Raw genomic sequence first — 18053 nt, forward strand, 5'->3', positions numbered from 1 at the left:
ATCATACCGATTGGCGATTAATAAAATAATATGACATCGTGAAATGACAATTTAAACAATTCATATCGTGGCTGTTTCAGCCAACGAGACAAGCGGAAGACGGCTTAGTGCCATACCATCAGGCCAATATGCCTCTTATGGGGGCAATGGCCCAACAGGTACATTTATTACTATTCCTTCATATTCCTTCCTTTCATTTGTGTTGTCTCATCATCTATCAGGCGACAATTGTCAGACCTATATTAAACGACACAAATTATATATTCTATGGCATGATTTATAATGAAAATCTTACTGTAAGACAAGTTACAAAATTTAATATATTTTTTATTTCTTGAATATACATCTTGTGTATTAAACAAATAAGCTAAAATCTATTTTCTGTAGGAAACTTTATTTTTAAATAAAATAAATTACAATTTGGTATGTCAGAATTGTTTTTCACGCCGTTTTTCTTACTTTTTAGCCTCCGCATGCTGGTGTCAAAGGGAAAGAAAAATTGTCTGAAGCACTAAAGTCTTGCAATGACATTTTGAAAGAACTTTTCGCGAAGAAACATTCGGTAATTGAGATATATTCTTTTCATCTATGGCAAGCTAACGCAAACAGTATAGTGCTGGTTCATATAATTTAATCTTTTTTTTTTATAATATACAGCCCTATGCTTGGCCTTTTTACAAACCTGTTGATGCAGACCTTCTAGGCCTTCATGACTATCATGAGATTATCAAGAAACCTATGGATCTTGGTACAGTAAAGGTATGTATTTTTTATTACGCGTAATATAATTACACACATTGTACAAAACGTAATTAAACTTATAAAACTTCTCAAACATTTTAAGAATTATAAATTATCGCAAATTTTGCGTTATTAGTTTTTATAACTAGACTAGATAGTCCGACTATTTTAATATAAAATATCTAACGTTCTTTTACAGACGAAAATGGATAATCGTCAATATAAAACAGCGCACGAATTTGCGAGTGATGTACGACTTATATTTACTAATTGTTACAAATATAACCCTCCCGATCATGACGTTGTTTCAATGGCTAGAAAACTTCAAGATATATTTGAAATGAGGTTAGTAGTTGAAAAATTTTTTAACTGGAATCTAAAATACACAAGAGAAGCATAATATAATTGTATAATTGCACACATAATTAGATATGCTAAAGTTCCGGATGAACCGATGGGTAGTAGTATGGTTGCTATGAAAGGAAGCAGCAGTGGTAGTGCTAGCAGTTCTGGAGGAGACAGTTCTTCCGATAGTGATGATTCGGTTGAGGAACGTACTCAGAAATTACTTGAATTACAGCAAGAGGTATATATATATTTTTTTTTAAATAAAATTACAGGCAAACGTGTGATTAAAAATATAGTTAGTTTATTCCAGTGTATACGCCCTTCGGCTTGTACACGGCGCTTTTTCCAAGGAGCGTACCGAAACCTTACAAAATTACTATATCTCTCCCTCTCTAAAAATGTAATATAATTTGTGTTACTTTATAGCTGAAAGCTATGCAAGAGCAAATGAGGAAATTAGTGGAGGAGAGTGGTAAGAAGAAAAATAAAAAGAAGAAACCGGATAAGCCAAAATCGAAGCCAATGAGCAATAAGAATAGCAGCCTTGTTGCCAGTCATACTGGTGCCATGAAAGAACTTATGAAACCGAGTGGTGGTATTCCCAATGTGTCCGACAGTGTTGGTGCTAGTATAGCCAGTGTTGCGATGGGTGCAGGCGATTTGAAAATGCCTGGTGGCATAGCTGGCGATCTTCACCATCAAACCACAGCAGTAGGACCTAACAAGACTCATGCCGCAGGAAGCTTGGGACATCATTTACCAGCAGCGGCGAATGCTAAGCCAAAAGGTAAAGGCCGGGGACCTGGAAAAGCTGCCACAACTGCGAATACCGCGACCAAAAGGCCGAAGGCTAACAGCAGATCTACTGGAAATAAGAAGAAAAATGCTGGCAATCAACCACCTCCGATCACGTTTGATTCGGAAGATGAAGATAATGCTAAACCAATGTCTTACGATGAGAAGAGGCAGCTCAGCTTGGATATTAATAAACTACCAGGTATGTGTTTAAATTCTAATCGTATTAAAAATGTGGAAAAGGTTGAATAATAAAAAGATTATACAAAGAAATGTATAATATAAAGATCTTCAAGATAGCAACTATTTACTAGTAGATGATCAGACATAGTAGATTAACTACAATATTACAATAAATAATGTAAAATCTTTCTTGTCTAATTTGAAAAATTATTATTATGATAGTGTGTTTGAAATTTAATTTCGAACTTTTTTGTTGTTAATATTATATAAATTTATCTGTTTCATAAATTTTAATGTGAAGGACGGAAACAACTGAAAATCTTAAATATATCAATCTTTTTAGTTTATTTTTTAATTATTTTATTTTGTTTAGGTGATAAATTAGGTCGTGTTGTACACATAATACAGTCTCGAGAGCCTTCACTAAGGGATTCAAACCCAGATGAAATCGAAATTGATTTCGAGACATTGAAGCCATCAACGCTTAGAGAACTGGAGAGCTATGTTGCATCATGTCTCAGAAAGAAGCCACGTAAGCTTTTCTATGAACTTTTTAATTTTACTCTGAGTTTATAAAATTGAATTGTCACTTACCAATGACGCGATATGCTGTTATACAAGTTTGACACAATTAAATTATATATATAATATAGGTTTTAATTGCAATATATGATTCACTTATATTAAAATTCTAATATTTCTAATATGTGTATAAATTTATATTTATCTTTAATAAAAATAAACGGTTTTATTTTACAAAATGCTAGTAAGTTTAGTTTTAAATTTACTCGATATTGGCAATATCTTTATAATATACTTTACATATACGTGCGTGTGCACACACATAATTATGATACAAATGAACTTCCTTTATATTTATACATTATTTTATCATATGTTATCAGACAAGAAAGTCAGTGGTAAGTCCAAGGATGAACAGATGGCAGAAAAGAAACAAGAATTAGAGAAGAGGTTACAAGATGTAACGGGGCAGTTAGGAAACGTCAAGAAAACTGCCAAGAAAGGTTAGCATTTGATTAATTTTTTCAATAGAATTTAGTAGTTTCTAAATCTAAATGAATCAAGGATTCTTTAAATGTACACTCGAAGATTTTCTAAATGTGTGGTAATAACAAAATTCTTTGTATGTGCCTTTCATAGAAGACAGTAGTAAGTCCGTTGATGTAGTTGGAACTGGTGGTGCCAGTGGACCTTCACGACTGTCGGCGTCGAGCAGCAGTAGCAGCGACAGTGATTCCAGCAGTAGTTCGCTTTCTTCAACGACCACCGATTCAAGCGACAGTGAAGCAGGTTAGATATAAATGCAACTGTTGTTAATATTAGACCCTTACTGGGAACAAAGAACTACTTGTAAGTGGTTATCACAAAAAATACGAATGATTTCTTCGGTGAGAGTCAAAATTACGGGATTATGTACGACTATCTGTTTCGCTATATATATGTGTATATTATATTTCAATTTTATATATATGTATATATACAAACAGATATATATATACTTTTCGGGAAATAAGGTATTCCATACTTTCGAATTTTTTTTTTGCAAAAAAGATTTGTTACTTCCTAACGGGATGCACTATGAAGCACAGACTTTCATACTCACGTTTACGCCCAAATTTTAAAAGACAATACATTTTTACAAACACACAAAATACAAATATGGTTTAGATCGTTAACGCGCTCTTTCTCATCACCAAGTATAACAGGGTTATCTGTGAGGCAGAGGTGTTTCTACATTTTTTAAAATCCTTACTTGCTCTGCGTGTCAGTTATCGGTTTTTTTTCTGTGTGTGTTGTTTAAATATCATAAATGATCATTATCGATTTAGAACGATAAGAAATTCTCTAACAAAAATAGCGGCAAAGTCGTAGACGTGAAGTTCATAGTTGTGAAAGAGTGACTCACCATTTCATGTGGCATTTAATTTTTGCATATATCATGTAAAACGTTGAAATAATACACTTATCAATTAATTTCTTAATGATACAGTACCAGTGAAAATATAATTATTGTTATGCTTAATAAGGTTAAAATTTGTATAATGAAACTTGTAATTTCATGTTAATATCTTTTACATTATGAACAACTTAAATTAATTATTAATTAACTTGTAGGTCAAATTAGTAAATTAAAAAGGATATAGTAACTAATTCAATAGTTTAAATTATATTGAAAAACTTTTTGTATTTTCTATTAATATTACTTAAAAGTTTAAGCTTTACACTTTATAATACGTAATAAATAATTGCAACAAAGTTTGTGATGAGTAATTTTTTAAGTCCGTTCCACATATTTTATTTCTATTATTGCGCTACAGTTTGATAATCTTCACTTGAGAAACGCAATGCCTCATGATTTGGTGGTAGATTTAAGAACTGAGAGAATATTTATGAATTCTGTGCCTAACCAATTTTCTATTGGCAAATAAAACAATCGAAAAACGCTGATATATTAAATAACGATACAATGTATAATGAATATTTGCTATGCAGGAAGGAAGAACAAACTAGATGTAAACAATTTTTTTTAATGGGAGTTTAACGCAAATACCTTCTTAAGCTGCAGAATCGTGCTTATTGATTAATAACTGTATTTATTAGGATGGCGTTATTCATGTAGCTTAAGTGCTGCGTTATATTAATACGAGTATAAATGTGGCATCAAGTTTCATCTTGTAAACGAGCTATAGAACAGGATTTGCCATGTCTACGTAACGTTTTGTACATTTTTCGCTGTGCAAGTGCCGCAGATGTACGAATCGTGTACAAGAGTTGAAACTTGATGCACGATTATAGAATTTTTATTTAATTTACGAGACATACGCAATGGTAAGAACAAAGGTGAGCTAGTGGAGTGCAGACTGTGTTTAGAGGATACCATGCCAGCTTGTTTCACGAATTATATTATTAATTCTGAGCAATATGATTATTTTCTATTGTCCTATCGGTGTTGACGATACATTCTGTTGCTCGAAAGTCAGGTGTAACTTGCTAACTCAAGGTTACTGAATTTCTCACTGCAGTTCCGCCTTTGGGTTCGTAAGAAAGTCATTGCTACTAAGGTTAGTAAAATGTCTGGGAAGATCTCATCCTGCAATCAGCAACATTACACCCGAGCAAAGTGTATTCTTGCCGTGACTGTAGTGTTGAATATTAGTACCTTGTAATAAGTTACACAACTGTTTTATCGTAGCTTTCTTCCCCGATATAATTAAACTGCCCCATGTACAACCCGAAAGACAATGCAATATATTAATTCTCGCAAACTCGTTATTTATTTGCATTAAACGACAGGCAAGAACATTACTTGTATCACTGTGTTTTCGAATCATTAAGTTTATTTTCTCGCATATTGATTCATTCATGCCGTATCATTTCTCAGAATCTAGAACAGTGATATTAATATGCGTCACGAGCTAAAAAGTGCGTGTGCAGCACGTAATATTATCAATATACTGACGTGAGAAGTGCGTTTATGCTCCTAAACGGTCACACATTTCCGCACATTTTAAACTAATGCGAAGTTGAATAACATCGGTCGAAGTAAAGAATATATAAAGAGATAAAAAGATTAGGTAGTGATCATAGCGATACACACGGGTGATATATTGCAGACAATGTGTATTGGTGGCTAGATTTGCGAATCAGTGCATTTTAAGATTAGCATAGTTGCGCGTTGCATTTTACTAGTAAGCTACACTCTTGTCTCCGCAAAGCAGTTCTAACAAGGTTCTTCTTAGTGAAGAAACTCAATCCTAGTTACCTCAGATTTAGTAATTTCCATTTCAAGCTTAGCTTATCATAGCCAAATGTGTGCTTCCTTTTTAACAAGTCAATTATTTAAATGTTTCGTCTCCCACAAGCCGAATCTGATAATGATGTTGCAACGCTTGTGTGAGACAGGCGAAAACTGATACAAATCTTCCTTATTGTCTTGCTCTGAATGCATAGATTCGAATAAAGTAATTATTCTATGAATCTCCAACAGAAGTATATTGATGCGGAGTACATTTACATCTGATGAATTCTAATTGACAAATCTCGTTTTTTTTCCATAAAATTAATGACTTTGAGCATGTATATATATATATGTATATATATATACATACAAAATATTTAAGTTAATGCGTAAATGAGTAGAAGGTAAGATGAGACCGAGGAGACGACAGAGACAGAAAGAGGGATCGAAAGATCGATCACGCACGAAGAAAGCAGATGGAATGGGAGAGGGATAGGAAGGGAAACAAGTTAAGGAGATGGACAAATTCATATATACATATATATATGTATATATACATATATACACAAGGCGCCCTAGCCTCCAAACACATTGTTTGCACTCCGCTAAGCTTTGCTAATCGCCGTATCATCCTATTTACCACTAGTTCTTCATCGGTAAACCATTGTCAGTTTTCTCATCGCTCAAACGATTAAAAGGAAAGTTGAAAAATACTGTCTTCTTGCTATTGAAATTGATATCATTATTGCAATGACGATTTACGAATTGGTGTGGTTTTACATGCCTTAATATATGAAGTAGTAATTATTCTCCTGTTAAGCATACACCTTGTTTCTCGTCGCAATTAGAACCTTCACATGTGTTGTAAATACCACGAATTTTCAAGTAACGAATATTATATCATAATTTTCGAAATAACATTACTTTTTAACTCGCGCGTGTCCTGTCAAAACACTGTTTTTAGAAAATCTTTTATACGAATTTAAACAATATTAATTTTAATTATTTTGTTTTTATATTTCTATGTGTAAATGTCTGCTCCAGAATAATGTTTCTTTCTTTGTTGAGATATATCGTGTAAATTTAGTTCTTACATGTAGCAAAATGTATACATAAGAATTTATTGTGAACGTAACCGATAATGACCGCTCTAGGATGCTCCAAGGAGCGATCCTTGTAATTGACATGTCGTAATACGAGCATTAAGGATAATCGAATTTGCACTCGAGTACAATTAAATAGTATCATGAATCATACACTCAAAGCAACGTACTTACTGCCCCGACAAAGTAAGAGAAGGAGATAGAAGAGTTCGGGCGATTAATTACGATAAACTCGATACAAACAAGCCGCAATTGGTCGGAGAAAAAAAGTGTTCGTCGATATCTAAGAAAATTATTGATATGGAACTATAAGCATTTACAAGTAGGTGCGAGAAAATGTCGGGCAGGTTAATATTATCATTTTACGTTTCCCAAGATAACTGAAAGTGACTAGAGAATTCCGAAGGATTAGCTAGACTATGAAGAGAACAAATTTTGATGGCGTGTGCTGAATTAGATAGATATTACACATCTATTAAGATACAATCAGCATTAGCTTATAAACGCGAGGTATAATAGGGCATTTTATAAACGATATTCATATTGCCTTCCAAAATTTTTGTAGCAATTACTCTGTACGCGAGCACGCATCTAAAGTTTTCTTTTTCTTTTCCCGCGTCTTTTCATTCAGGACCGGAACGTCATTCTTCTTGCTATGAATGATTCCTGCTTGCGTTTTACGCGAGGGCAGATTTGAGAATTCGAAACGTTTTGTTCGCAGAAGATAACGCCACACCTTTTATTTAATTTCGCCAACTATCTTCCTCTCCGGAGTCGTATGTAAGCGTTCCGTCTGTTTTTTGCGTATCGTGAGTTTAATAGTAACGATAAACACGGTCGTACGTGTTTTGTACATAGTGAAAACTAATATATCATAAAATATTAATAAATAGTTGTAAGTTATACTTATGGAGGAAAAACCCGACATACACGACGCGCGAAACTTTTCTAAGTGCATAAACAAAGTTAAAGAGTGAAATAGACATTAATTCTTCAAGAGTCGCGGTTGGCTCATATGTGGTGGTCCAGTTAACTATATTATATAAATTAAGATACGCTGGTACTCCTCCTCGTTGTTTCGTTGCCTTTCTTTTATTTGTCGTCGAATGGGCTTAGCCAAGGTTGTCGATCACATTCCATCGATAAATTTCAGTGCTGTGATTTCACGATTGTTGCGATCACGAATTGTTTAAGAGCACACATCGGACAAAGGTGAAATAATTGTCTCGTGGCATCACAGTTTTCCATGTATCTACCATCGTCGCTGATTTACATATGTAGTAACACACGATGAACACCGAGCAGGAGTCTCTTGCCACCGATCTCAGTGTTGCGCTAACTACGACTTTAACATTAAACAATTCTGTAAGAGTTTGCCGCTCTTGTATCATTCATTTTTAAGTTGAGCCTGTATTGTACCATTTATGTGACCTTTATTTACACATTACTCCTATTATTATATAATATTACATTAATTATATTATATTATGTGGAAAAAAAGGAAGTAAACGACAGACGGCAGTTTGATGATTTTTGTAGTCAATATTTTATAATCGTCATTTCCGCCACCGTAACGATTATTATTACTGTTATTGTAATAAATCATGATTATCAATACACTAAAACGACGAGAGTAGGCGCGTGCTCTCGCATGCATATATGCAGAGACATATATGTATGTGTGACAATTCCGCGATACGTATGCATGTATGTGTGGGCGCGCGTGCGATGTGTCTGTATGTATGTACGTGTATACATACATACAGACATGCACACGCAATTATTCATGAAAGAATTGAATACAACTAACTTTACGTAGAATGGAAAGAAAGAATTGTTCTGCGTATTAAAATTTTTTAATATAAAAGAATCATGACGATGAAAGTCCACAAAAAAAGGAGCATACAATTGAGATATTTAAATTAACATTGTTGTACACACAGTGATACAATTATAATATAAGCATATGAATAAAATCTATTAGAAAATATACGCACAGAGTTGTTGTTTACTTTTCGCATTTTACTTAGCGTTTTGCGACACTCGCTAGCTGGTATCCTCTCTGCACATTTGCATTTCGTATTAGTACTCCATCGACCTGTGTCTCTTGATGTGACAAGAACAATGATTGACTGCACGTAACTCACTACTAGATGCACATTACATTGAATTTCAGGAAACTCCTCGAATCGTCCACATAGAAAGAAAGCAAAGAAGAATCCACCGAGTACAGGAGCTTCCGCAACGACTGCTACCATAGCACCGGTAAGATAATAAGTTGTGATGATTGTAACAAGTCAATGAAAATGAGACATATATATATACTTATTCTTCATATCATGAATAAGTTGTGAGCATTTTCTAGACAGTGCACATTTTCTCATGTGTCCCTTGATATTTTTGTAAGTACTAACTTCGAATTCAGAAGTCATTCAAAAGATTAGCGCAAATTACATTGCAAGTACACAATATGATGTTTATAACGTTGCTTGTCTTAATATAACTCCTGTAACAAATAATTTTCTCATGTGAATATTAATATGAAGGATAATATATTGTTTATATAGGCACCTACATTAAATCATAGCGGAGCTCTTTTAATGAATAATCAACCACCGACGAATTCTACGGGACCAATAACAAAACCGCCTGTTACCCAAGCAAGCAATATTCCTTCAGAATCAGGTACTATGTTAATAAAATTATGAAATAACTGCGATATCGATTAGCAATTTTCGCGTTGGGGATGTTCTCGTTGAATACAGCTACACAAATTAAGTTCTGTTCCGCGGCACTTACGTTTACGTTTTCACTTGTACACACACATTACAACTTTGTAACTGTAATTTTAAATTAATTTTGTTAATTCTTTTATTAATTAACTTGAGTTTTTTTTATATCCGTGGTTTTTCTGAGATCCAGCACAATGTATGAATATTGCAACTACTAATTTGTAAATTATTCCGTTTGATAATTTACAGATAATTTATCGATATTATTTTTTATTAACAGAGATCTTTAGTAATGTATAAATTACTAAGAAGAAAGATATGCGTCATTACACAAAAGATGCTAATATATGCGATTAAATATAGAATTGATAGACTATGAGATAGACGTAAGTGCAAAAATTCTTTTAGGGGGCAATAGTAATCAACAGCCTGTCGCAGTGGCTGCTGTTACAACAGGGCAAAGCATACCTGTCGCGAGTCACGCGTCTATGCCAGCCCAACCGTCACGACCTACAGCTCTGGCTACGGCCGCTCCTGTAAAAAAACCAACACCAACACCACCGCCACCACCACCACCGCCTCCACCACCGCCACCACCTCCACCACCAACATCTAACCCATCAACTCCGTCGGTCTCCGTACCAACTCCACCGCCCAGCGTCACACCTACAAATACAAATTCTATAACAGCCTCGCCAGCTGTATCTCAACAACCACCGCAGCAGCCACCAACATCCATTAGTTCCTTTCCAAATGCAAATACATCCGTGTCCACAGACGGAACAAATTTAAATCAACAGTCTGATCTTTTACAACCATACAATACTTTAGGTATCTATCATTAGATACGATTATTAGTATTGTGCTTATAATATTGTGCTTATATATTACGCGTGAAGTAATTTTATTACACGAAAATTCAAGTGCAAAGTAATCATGTTTATATGTATTTTATATAGCTTCGGTGCCTACTACGCAGTCCTCCTTGGATCAAACCCTTGCAATCAAGAAGGAGGCTTCATTTATTCCAACACAACCTACTTTGGATCAAACGCTTGCTGTTAAGAAGGAGCCTTCATTTATCCAAACGTCTCATACGACGAATAATACTAATAACAATACCAGTCTCAATTTGCTATCGGATGTAAAATCTGTGAATATGATGCCGACGAATATGGCTTCTAATCTGAACTTGGGCAATATTAATATGACAAATTTGAATATGAATTTGTCGCAAGGACTGACGCACATTTCTATGCACAATCAATTAGAAAATATGATTAATACTACTGCGCCGTTGGCTAATATACAAAATTCGCATAACGTTACGATGTCGCAGCAGCATTCCAACGGATTTCCAAATGCAAAACGCGGAAATTCACCGCCCAATATGCTGAACAATAACGGCATTCCAGGACTGAACATTGGAATGAATGTAGGCATGGGCTCGATATTTGATCCCCTTCCTATACCATCGATGCAAATTTCTCAGATTCCGGTAAAAAAAGAAGAGAAGCCCTTGCCGATTTCTCAACCTCAACTGACGCAAAAGCCTATGGATGGTTCGTGTATTACACTTATATATTTATACATTTGCAGTATGCTTTCCTCTAAACTTGCATGTAGATTGCTTGTTCATCTTCTTTTAGTTCAAAATATTAGTAAATTTATATTTATTGCACATACAACTATAGAAATAATTTTGAAAAAGATATTGATACGACAATTGATAAAATAGAAACGTGTTGTATAAAAAAATTAAGGTACACGTGATATGATATACTCGTATATCAATTGATTCAATGCTAATAGCTTAATAATTTCACACAAATTTACTTTTTTTACTTCTTATGATATGCTCAATCTTGTTGTTATTATAATCTAATCTTTATCAATTAACAATGCTGCTTTATACATGTAACTGCTGTACTCGCTTACTAACTAGACGTATAATATTATTGCTCTAGCGGGAGCTTATTTTGCAGAAATGAACACCCTAGGATTGGCACCGTTGATTAATCATGGCAGCTCTCAATTGATGTCTGAAAAGAAAATGACCCCACCCGACTCGAAGAATCCTGCTGCAAACTTTGCGTCAGCCTTTAAAAATAAGGTACATGGGTCATTCCCTAAATATTTTGTGGCGATTCCACCGTCAGAATGCTAATTAAGTTTCGTATGTAGACACTCGTACACACATTCTAACGCACACGTATCAGCACAGACATTTTGGATAAATAATGACGGTAAATTGGTGAACGCTTTAATTTCTTTTATTTTGTTGAATTTTCATGTTATATTTCTTTTCGCGACTCGATGCTACGCATATCGTAATCTGTAGTGTCTGACGCTCGAGTGTTCACGCTGTAAACAGAACAGTCGGTCGGCCGGTGAATCACATTGATTATTAAACGCGAGGAGGTACTTTTCGAAAAGAGTTCTGTGGCACGTTGCCCCGACAGAGAAAACCGATTTCGCACAGCCAACCCCGTAAGACGGCGGGAGGTCAATACATTTAGAGACGAACAGTGCATAGCGTATTAAGTCAATTGGGCTGAATCTTAAGAGATCAACGGAACTTTCTTTCTCTCATCGCTTTTCTATCGCCATTCTTCGCTCAAAATTTAAATTGAACTATACATACAAAAAGCATAAATTTACTTTTCAATATTATCTTTGGTATGTGTTTTATATATTTCTTTATATGTAGATTTTTATAACTATGTAAGTAAAAGAATTTTAGTTGCGTTAAAAATTAACACATGCTTTCGATTACAGACTGTAGAGCAGAACGTAAAGAACGCATCATCCTGGTCTTCCCTGGCGCAAGCTTCAAGTCCTCAATCGGCAGCTGCAGGAAGTAGTATGAAAAGCGCAGCACGAGACTCATTTCAGGCATTCAAAAAACAAGCTAAAGAAAAACAGGATAGGGTTAGTTAATTCTGCAAAATAATTATGTATGTCATGTAACGCATATCCAGCTGTTATAATATTTCCGTATTAATATTTGTAAAACAGCAAAGAGCATTAATGGAGCAACAAGAGATGCGCAGACAGCAGAAGGAGCAAGCCGAACGAGAGAGATTGCGACAGGAAAATGAAAGAAGACGGGAACGAGAGGAGGAAGATGCTCTGGACAAAGTTAGGAAAAATATTGGAGATCAGCAGAGCAATGTTATGACTGCCACCACAAGAGCGGAAGAAGTAAAGGCCATTACTGACACAGATAGCAGTAGTCCGAGTCATTCGTCCAGTCAAGAGAAGTCCGCTGCCGAAAGAGAACGTCTAAGGCAACGGGAGCAAGAACGCCGGCGACGAGAAGCGGTAAGTACTTAATATTTTCGTATCCATGAAATTTGTTATCGTTGTAATTTTTCAACCAAAAATAATAGAAAATATTTAATATAAAAATAGTATTGTTAAGTTAAAATGGACAACGTTAGAGATCCGTGCGATAATTATAAATGTGAAAAATCTTAATTACACATTCAATCTATATATAAAAGACAAACATTATGTTCTTGCACGGTCTGAATATAACTTGACAGTTTAACCAATTTTCGGCTTAATAATATATTATTTAGAATTTTAATTATTACACTACATGCATGTTACACAAGACTGACAAATAAACAAATAAAGTATAATTATTAAATAAGATATAACAAAAATAAAGTTTATATAGCATCGTGTAATGTCAATTTTATTAATTATTATAATTTGCTTACTTTATAACTCGCGATATAATTTGTAGTAAATTTGATTTTCTAAGTAGATTTATGTAAGAATACATGAAAACTTTCGACGCCCACGTTAAAGGGATTTGCGAAGAATGGTTATATTTATCTTTTCAGATGGCTAGCCAAATTGACATGAACTTGCAGAGCGATTTGATGGCTGCGTTTGAGGAATCTTTATAATGTTACTATATCCTGTTTATAATAAATCCACAAAAACTTGGCAGAATTCGGACGTACGTTTGGGTCGAACAATGTTGTAGAAATCTTTAAATGCAAAATCAGCAAAAACAACACAATGAAAGATGACTAATAACGATAACGACATAGGCCGTGTTGCTAATTATCATAAAATGGTGGTACAGTTGGGACATTCCAACAGAAAACCCCCATTTGGTTGTCAGAAGATTCAAACAGCTTATTAAAGCGGAGACGAACTGTATTGTCTCTAGAACGACAAAACACTTAAGTGCGACTATGTAATTAGATAAATACTTATATATCGAAAATACTAAACTGACTACTTGTGTTTTTCCGGTTTTCATAAGTTTGTACTTTATGTAAATTTGGAAACAATATATTATATAATAAGAGAGGGTTGCATGTGTGATAACCGAATGTGTGCGCGTAGATACGAATGTCGGCTTGAAGAAGAGTAAAAATCGTGTACATTTAGTTAAGTTTTGTATTTTTCCACATTGAGTCATTAATCGTTGGTAGGATTACGTAGAAAAGTGTTTCTGCCAATAATACATGTAATTATTAACTATCATTAATAATATTGCAAATTTTTTCTCGATTATTCATATACGCTATTTGTAATCACAAAAGTAGCTAGGCGTATATGTGAATAACGATAGAAAAATATAAGATAATACGAACATCCAAGAACTTGGTAAATTTAATAACGATCATCACGGCTGTCCACTTGTGACTTCAATTGATCAACTGCTGATCGATCAGAATATTTAACAGCGTATACTGTTGTGATTGATTCAAGAGTTATTGCGAGCCAACTGGTCGATTCAAAGCTATTCATTAACTCACTTTAGAACAATGCTGTCAATTATTACGAGTAATGATAAGATAAATTTTAGAATTGAAGTAGTTCCGATCCTACCAACTATTAGATCAGACTACGTACCTAATTCTTGGTATACTTGAAGCTCGTGGAAGAGGAAATCGCGATGCTGTACAAGTAACACTTATTAGAAAAGAATTATATTTATTCGGCCACTAGAGGGTGTATTCCACGATACTGAGAAGTTATAAAAATATAAAAGAAATTCTTTTGGAGGAAATATTTACGTATAATCTATAAAATATCTTAAAATCTGTTTAAATTTGACGTATCATGAGTGAGCAGGGCGGAAGTTATATGCTGAGTACTCGGGCGTGGCCCAATTAATAATTGAGCCGCCCGAACAAGATGTGCGAATCGAGTAAATGAATAACTGAAAAATGAAAAAAAAATTTAATCGGCCAAAAAGTACAAAAACAGATTAATAAAGCAATGTTTTCATTAATTGTGATCATAATGTTAATTTCTTAAAAGTATTTAGATTACACGGTCATAACGGCATTAATGATATGCCAAATATAAATAAAAAATAGTGCTATTAAATTATTTGTTTAACAGCAATTTTATTTTTTTAAGATCTATAAACTTGTATAGTTTATTTGTTGTAAATATGGCGGTGCTTGTCGGCAATGAGCAATCGTTATGGTGGCGCGGTTTGTCAGGTGATTAATCCAAAGTGATCATATTGTCAGAAACTTGCACATTTTAAACAAAATCATGATTTTTATATAATTAGGGACTATGCTGGTTTATCGACCAAGATTAATCGAATGAATACGTATAAAGTGAGATGAAAAGATCTTGCTAAACTCAAGTTTTCAAATCTTTTCTTCGACAAGCATCATAATTCCTCGAGCTCTCTATTAAAGATCAAGTTTGGAGATGTCTAAATAACGTAGATTGACAAAAAAACCGAGAATACTGTACTGACTATAGAAAAGCCACTTTCGAATGTTCATGCCGTCCTTCGCAATCCTATTGTCATTATTTCGTGTATTAGAGATAAAAGGAGCAAAACGAAAGAGCCCTTCAATACAGGCACGATTTTCATTATTGGGTATTGTTTGGTATTACAATATCCGTAACAATCCTGCTTTCATTGATTGTCAACGTCTGGCAATATTAGATTATTTCTGTAATCTTTCATTTTTAATGCGTCTTTAGGCCCCGTACGAGCGCCTATTCGCACTTTTTATGTAATCAAAATTAAGAAAGATCTATGATCTTATTCTTAAAATATGCTATCCATATGCTGCGATAGTAATATTCGCGCAGTTAGTATACACAAATGATTTAGTCATCGATATATTATTGTTGATATATAAACTTAAGAAGGTAGATAAATTTTTTGCGAAATTAACGATTTAACAATGTATAAAAATTAATAAAATACGTCGATTGTGTTTTTTATATGCGAACTGCTGCATCGGACATTATGCTCAGTTTACAAAAAAAAAAAAAACCAAAAAAACTAGCACAATCTGAAGTGATTTCGATAGTTTGTTTCATTTCGTAAATTTCGATGACAAACTTTTTTTTCGATTGAAATTATTAACGGTTTTTTTTGACGAATATGATAACGTCACGATAACTTTTAAGATAGTAAAATTGTAAAGTAAATTATTGGCAGAAGCAATTGAAGTATGTTAAAGAATTATACTCGAAATTCTTACAGAGTTTGATACTAACAGCGTGAACATACAATTTAATGATATAACTGATAAATTGCACAGTGTTTCTGCCAATAATTTACTTAACAATTTGTTTATTATTTAAACAAAACGAATGTTATTAAATGTTTTTGTTTCTTTTTTGTTATTACATATTCAGGATTCATATGTCTGACCAGCACGAATGAATACTATTGCGTAGCAAGGTGTAATAACTGGAAAAGAAACAAAAAGGGTTGAAATAAATACATGATAAAAGGGGAAGGATAATTCGGAGAGGGAGAATGAGAAAAGTGTGAGAGAGAAAGAGAAGAGCGCGTACAATAGTTATTAGGATTGTATATTTATAGTTTGTAATTGTATATAGGTACAGGGAGAAATTAGTTACGTTTAGAATATAAGAATATCTATGTAAAATACAACATTAAGATGGAAGCATATAGAATAATAGAAATGTTTATCTATGTGATAAGATTTATAAGAAAGCCGTACAGATTGTGTATGAACGATAGAGTGTATAACCGATTAGGATCTCAGAGTAAGTTAAAATATAAGCAACATACACCCATACTTCGTAAGTAACACCAAAATCACTCAGCTCTGTATCAAAAAGTAATTTTTTATATAAGTTCCCACGAACGCACATCATCTCCAATAGAACACGAATTTTAGCAAACTTACTACGACTAACGATAGCAAACAGTTAAACTGGTTGTACATAAATAATAACGAAATGAGAAAATAAATGGATGAAATATACGCTTGATGTTGTTAAATAAAGGAGAGGAAGAGAGAATGAGTGAGAGAAAGAGCGATTGTTAATCGAGCGTTGATTGCGTTCATGTACCTACATTTCCTTCTTTCGTTATATCGATGATGCTAGCTCGTAAATTTACTTTGGTATTTATGTTAAATATAATTTTTTATAAATAAATCGAATTAAAAACACTGATTCGTACAGCGCTACAGTGAGTTTCAATTTTTCCAATCTTTTAATATAATCTATTAGCAAAGTGTTAAAAAATTTAAGATAAACGAAGATTTTGGACCACTTTAGTTTCCTTCTTTTTTTTTTATTAACTCTTTAGAGGTTAATACAATTGATGCTGCACAAAAGACCAATTTTTTTTTATGATAAAGAGTGCATACTATTTACAACTCTGATCGATTATATATATATGTGCATATGTGTACGTACATATGTACTTTTCTCTGCTTATTTAACAACATCAACCTATAATATATATTACCTGTTATTAATCATCAGAAATAAAAAAGGAAAATAACAGGTTTACTACGATATTTGAACTAACATTAACGTGCAAATGTGAATACAAGAGTTACTACAGATTATTCATTGTATATGCATGAGGAATTACCTTCCCTAGTTTGTAATTTTGCATGTTACATAATACATACATATGTAAAACGGAGAGTATGCGGAACAGAACGCGAGTATAAGAGGTCTGTACAGAAAATCGCTCATAGCTGGATATATGGATGTATCAGTACGAAGGCGCTGTCGTGATTTCGTATTTGACAGTAGTTTCTTTCCTTAAGTTGCTATGCCGAGATAGTACATATATGCTGGGGGGAAAAAGAGAGAAAGATACACACACGTGCACGCACTGTGTATACTATTATTAATATATTCTTAAAAGGTATGGTACATTACATTATAATCTTCACGAGTATATGCTAAGGTAATTTTAAGATTTAATTAATAACTAAAGTGAAAACAAAAAAGATGTAGTGGTAGTGTTTTTTTATTGCGAAACCTCACCTCCCTCCCATAAACCGCCGCATGCGCGAGATCCGCAAGAGCGATTGGACTTCTAGAGAGATGGATTTTGTCCTAGAGTTAATTACGTTTTGTCACACGATTACTCTTCTTGCTGCGACA

The 18053-nt window shown here is 33.8% G+C and overlaps 1 protein-coding gene across 10 annotated transcripts in view; it reads left to right on the forward strand.

Moving 5' to 3' along the window:
* Nucleotides 1-17898, forward strand: part of LOC105564694 (bromodomain-containing protein 3) — a 29394-nt gene extending 11496 nt beyond the window's left edge. For 7 of the 10 annotated variants that reach the window (XM_012017256.1, XM_012017262.1, XM_012017261.1 and 4 more), the window contains 17 exons: nt 81-158; nt 467-562; nt 658-759; nt 941-1086; nt 1171-1327; nt 1516-2086; nt 2441-2599; nt 2973-3092; nt 3229-3378; nt 9107-9195; nt 9498-9615; nt 10071-10493; nt 10622-11224; nt 11630-11775; nt 12441-12593; nt 12681-12986; nt 13517-17898. In XM_012017256.1, the coding sequence (XP_011872646.1) occupies nt 81-158; nt 467-562; nt 658-759; nt 941-1086; nt 1171-1327; nt 1516-2086; nt 2441-2599; nt 2973-3092; nt 3229-3378; nt 9107-9195; nt 9498-9615; nt 10071-10493; nt 10622-11224; nt 11630-11775; nt 12441-12593; nt 12681-12986; nt 13517-13582 (3483 nt within the window). In that variant the 3' untranslated portion in view covers nt 13583-17898. The remainder of the gene's footprint in view (nt 1-80; nt 159-466; nt 563-657; nt 760-940; nt 1087-1170; nt 1328-1515; nt 2087-2440; nt 2600-2972; nt 3093-3228; nt 3379-9106; nt 9196-9497; nt 9616-10070; nt 10494-10621; nt 11225-11629; nt 11776-12440; nt 12594-12680; nt 12987-13516) is intronic. The other 3 variants (XM_012017260.1, XM_012017264.1, XM_012017266.1) reach the window with 3 other exon arrangements.
* The last annotated feature ends 155 nt before the right edge of the window (nt 17899-18053 follow it).

This window comes from Vollenhovia emeryi, unplaced genomic scaffold (genome assembly GCF_000949405.1).
Source record: "Vollenhovia emeryi isolate VEMERY1.0 unplaced genomic scaffold, V.emery_V1.0 DF939160.1, whole genome shotgun sequence".
Taxonomy (NCBI): domain Eukaryota; kingdom Metazoa; phylum Arthropoda; class Insecta; order Hymenoptera; family Formicidae; genus Vollenhovia; species Vollenhovia emeryi.